The sequence below is a fragment of the Candida margitis genome (assembly GCF_024628925.1).
Source record: "Candida margitis strain CBS 14175 chromosome Unknown scaffold134, whole genome shotgun sequence".
NCBI classification, from domain to species: domain Eukaryota; kingdom Fungi; phylum Ascomycota; class Pichiomycetes; order Serinales; family Debaryomycetaceae; genus Lodderomyces; species Lodderomyces margitis.
This window is the reverse complement of record NW_026261837.1, coordinates 1-4,632: the sequence shown is the minus strand read 5'-3', so window position 1 is coordinate 4,632 and position 4,632 is coordinate 1. Positions and strand designations below refer to the sequence as shown.

The 4,632-nt window shown below is 35.1% G+C and overlaps 2 protein-coding genes across 2 annotated transcripts; both read left to right on the top strand. All coding sequences in view use genetic code 12, as the record gives it.

The window, feature by feature from the left end:
* CANMA_003592 (ARN1) lies at positions 1 to 949 on the top strand (the record flags this gene model as incomplete). Its single annotated transcript, XM_051815781.1, has 1 exon — positions 1 to 949. A coding segment is annotated over one exon (949 nt), but the record flags the coding sequence as incomplete, so codon positions are not given.
* Positions 950 to 4,491: 3,542 nt separating this feature from the next.
* CANMA_003591 (uncharacterized protein) lies at positions 4,492 to 4,632 on the top strand (the record flags this gene model as incomplete). The annotated part of the gene is made up of 1 exon (XM_051815780.1): positions 4,492 to 4,632. A coding segment is annotated over one exon (141 nt), but the record flags the coding sequence as incomplete, so codon positions are not given.

Genomic DNA, 4,632 nt, shown 5'->3' with positions numbered 1-4,632 from the left:
GTTGGTGCCATTGACTTTGGCTGGTGGTACAAGTGAGAAGTGGAAGCAAGGTAACATCATTGCTCCTATTGTCATTGGTTGTGTTTTGCTTCCAGTATTCGCTGTGTGGGAATACTTTGCCAAAGATCCAATTATCCCATTTTCATTGATGAAAGACCGTGGTATTTGGTCGGCTGGTTTAATCTCATTCTTGTTTGATTTCGTTTTTGCCGTTGAATCTAACTTGTTATACACAGTTTTGGTTGTTGCCGTTAACGAAACTCAGAAATCGGCAACCAGAATTACCAGTCTTGGGTCATTTGCATCAACACTTTGTGGTGGAATCTTTGGGTTATTCATCGTCTACATCCGCCGCTTGAAAGGTTTTGTCATCTTTGGGTGTTCGTTGTGGATGATTGCATTTGGTCTTATGTACCACTACAGATCAACATTGAGTGCCCACGGAGGTATTATTGGTGGTCAAGTACTTATGGGTGTTGGTACAGGATTCTTTTCCTCCTCGCTTGCAGTCACTGCTCAAAGTTGTGTTAATCACGAACATATGGCAGTTATTACATCCGCTGTTTACACTCTATACAGAATTGGTTCTGCTGTCGGTGCTTCCGTTGCTGGTGCCATTTGGTCTCAAACTTTACTTAAGCGGTTGGAAAAATACCTTGATGCAACTACAGCTGTAAGTGTTTATGGCAGTCCGTATGTCTTTGCAGAAACCTATGCTTGGAACACATCCCAGAGACAAGGTGCCACAAAAGCTTATGGTGAAGTTCAGAGATTATTGATAATCGTTGCTATATGTTTTGTTGCACCCATGATTATTTGCGCATTGTTCTTGAGAGACAGAAAGCTTACAAGAGAACAAACGATTGACAATGTTGAGGAAGAGAATGCCAAAGACTCATTGGGTAGTTTCATCAAAGATTTTAGTTTTAGAAAGAGCGAGAAGGCTTAGGTGGTGATATCTTTGTAGAGTAATGTTTTAATGCACGATTTTAATTTACGAGCAGCTGCGTTTCCTCTTTGGGGAGATCTAGAAGAACCGAACAAGCTTTTTTTGTATGTATGTCCAGTTACTTAAAATACCTAAACGTGTTAAAATGCACTTCACCCGCTAAAGCCTTTTGAACAACTTTTTAGCCGTATTGTCTTGTCAATCTGTATTTAGTTTGGCGTCATATTTATGAAAAGTAGAATAGTTTTTGCAACATTGGTAAAATATATGCACAATGGGCTAAAAAACGACAGTTTAATCTATTTCATCAGAGGAGAAAAAGAAAAAGCAACACTGATGCCATCTGATAAAAAACCATAGCAATTCGACTAGTTAAAAAAGACAGCAAAACGTTTATCCACTTTCTATCAATGTAAAAGAGTTAAAATGAAGAAGGGGCTGAGTGAATTGGATACTTTCAAAAGAGACTTAACTTCTCTCTTTGCAACACAGACACGGCTGTTTGAGAATGCCCAGATTAAATTGAAAACCAATTACGAGAAAAGATTTTCCTTCTGGAACGGAAGTGTAAATTTTGTTGGGTTGAATAACAAAAGAACCCAGCATTGCCAAGACGTCGAAAGAGAACAAAAGCAAAGTATAGTGTCATAAATGACAGTACAAGAACAGATGATATGAGTGAATGAAAAGATTAGAACAATGCTAGCACTCGCATATCACATAAAAAAGTTTTCAGCTTCTCAATGACCCATTTCTTATGTTGAAATTGTCCTTTCATGGCTTAAATCAAAACAAATACAATAAATTTTGAACTCAACATGCTTTCTCATCGCATCTCCTTTGACTGTAGAACAATAGCGACATTTTCCAAAAGAGTGACAGAAACAAAGCAACAAAAATTCAATTTTGTGTAATTTAAATTTAAAGTTCATTTCTTTTTTTGTCTGTCCGTAATCGCAAATAAATACATTTCTAGAACTATGTCAAGACATTTTTTTTTATCTATTTCATCATCCTACTGTCATTTTTCATATATAGATTATCTAACAAGATATTGGACCTTTTAGTATATACTACATACTAACCACATCACAGTTAATAACTGCACTGAATATAAGTCATTACTTTCTGTTCTTCCACCCTCTTACTTATTCATTGATCAAATTGATCAAATTAAACGACATTTTAATTTTGTGTTGGTTTGAAAAAACAATTGTGACGAAGAGAGAAAGAAAAAGAAATTGTCAAAAAATCAATTTTGCGTAATCCCGATCAGTATTCATTTACGACTACCCCGGCAATTGGTTCATTTTTTTTTACCTACTCGTTCAATTTTATACTCACCTGTTGCAGGAATAAACATTTTTAGTTACTCTTAACTGATCCTTTGGTTCTATGATTGCTGCATGTACCATTGAAATCGTTTAGACCTCATCGCGCGAAGTCTCACTACCACTGCTGTAAAATGTATTTCGTCTTTGAAGCTGTTGTCCTGAATATTTGCATAATCTTCTTCTTAAAGAGGGCCAAGAACAATAGAGTCTGCACGTATGGATTTGCCACAAAACGTAACCCAATAAATCTAAACTTGCAATGGCAGTATAAATGCCCTGCAACTTGTATTCTTCAGGTTTAGACGATGTCACAGAAGGAGAGAATAACAACATCAAAGTACCAAGTGGGACAATAAATAAGAAAACGGTCTTCTGTGACTAGAGAGATAGAGCAAATGCCGGTCTCTTTGTGCTTTGTAAAGTGGAATCTTGAACCAATTAATAGCCCAGACAGTCACTAATTTTGCACTTGTTTGACATAAAGGTCAGGAAAATTTTAAAATAGAAAACCTTACAAACTTTTTAACAAACGGTCTCATCACGAGCGGTCAAGTAGATTCAATACACATAGCGGCAAAAACATGCCATTGACAGCTATAATGGTGTAATATGAAACTAGCTCAAGAGATTTGAAGAATTGAAAAATTTTACGCTTTTTGATTAAGCCCCGATGTATACAATTTGCCTCATCAGAAATAATATACTAGATGTAATGGAACATATTTAGAAAATGATTGCTGCAATAATCACCTGATTTGGCCATTCTAATTGCAGTCCTATTCTAAATTCCTCAGTAGTAATAGACCTTGAAATATGGTCTATATCCTACGTAGTTTATATAGTTCTATAAGTTATTTCTATACTATTATAATGCAACAATCGTTTGTTATACACTAGAAACTCTGTCTCCACCTGTTTGCACCATTTTCTAATTATAAATGTTTCCTGTGACATATTATACGGATTCCTAGTCTTAGAATGCACGACTTTTTGCTGATGGAATCGATATATGCACAACTGGCTATTTAAAACAAATTTATCTTATCCATCAGACACCGAAAAAAAAGAGGAGCCAATAGTAAAAATATAAAGATAGAAGATACATTGACAATTCATTTCCAAAGCACTCGCTGAAAACATACAAAACCATTCTTGGAATCAGTAATAGTTTAGTGAAGACCCATAAGGGATTATATTCACTAGATTAAACAGGAAATCATTAGAGTTCGTTAAGCCAAGTTTAAATTCGGAATGAGTTACGAGAAAAAATTTTCCGCAGGAGAGGACAAGAAAAAAAAGTTTAAAAATAGTTGTCTTTTCTTTTATGGGGTTTAAACGCCGAAAGAAACTAAAATTAGAAAAAACAACGCCACAAAGAAAATCTCACTAGTCTAGAGTAATTAGCTTGTGAACGAGCGGAGAAGTAACAACTGCTGTTATCTGCTCTTCTAGAAAGTATTGTTTATGATTCAATGTTAAATTTGAGATGGCTTAACTTTCAGCCAGTTTGAAAGATTGTTAAAACTCTGTCAGCAATGCAATATGCTTGTGCTTACTATGTAAATGGTGAGATGAAAGCTACACGTTCTATTGAGCAAACTAAACTGAGCCACCTATTTTATAGTTAGTGTTGACCTGCTCCAATAAAAGTCAGACATAATGAGTTGTAAGTTTTTAAATTTATCTCCATCGACAAGTTTTACGAACATAGCCACAAACTCATGTCAGACATGGGCAATACAAAGCATCATTTTGGCTAATGCCTATGTAAGTGTAGTGAAAATATGAATCGATCACCGTGTGGAAACTAATGATAGGTAATGGCGGTTAAAATAGAAGAACTAGACGACATTTAGCTATTTACGTTTAGTTATCCGGAAAATTGCATACATATATTACACAAAACCAAGAAATATAGACGACATTTTGCTAGGCACTGAAAACTTTTTTTTAAAAAAAAGCAATTCAAACAAGTATCTGCGTCGCTTCTTTTTTATTGTTTTCTTTAATAATGTGGAATTTCAATCAATTTGCCTAAAAGTAACAATAGTGGAATAAGGATGGTTCGAAAAAGAAAATAATATAAAAGGGAAGAGATATATCCCTATTCCCCACCTGACTTTGGAAAAAGAGTCAACACCTTCTTTCACTATTCATCTCCAACTCACTTAGTCTAAAGGTTTATTCTTTTTCCTTTCCTTTTTCATAATGCCATCATCAGTCAATTCCGAAGTGAAGGCATCCTCAATGGATGAAGAGAAACAAATATACGACAAACCACTTCAAGACAACACTTCATCAGAGTTAGAACACGCTATTGAAGATGAAAAGTCTATTGGTGTTTTGAAA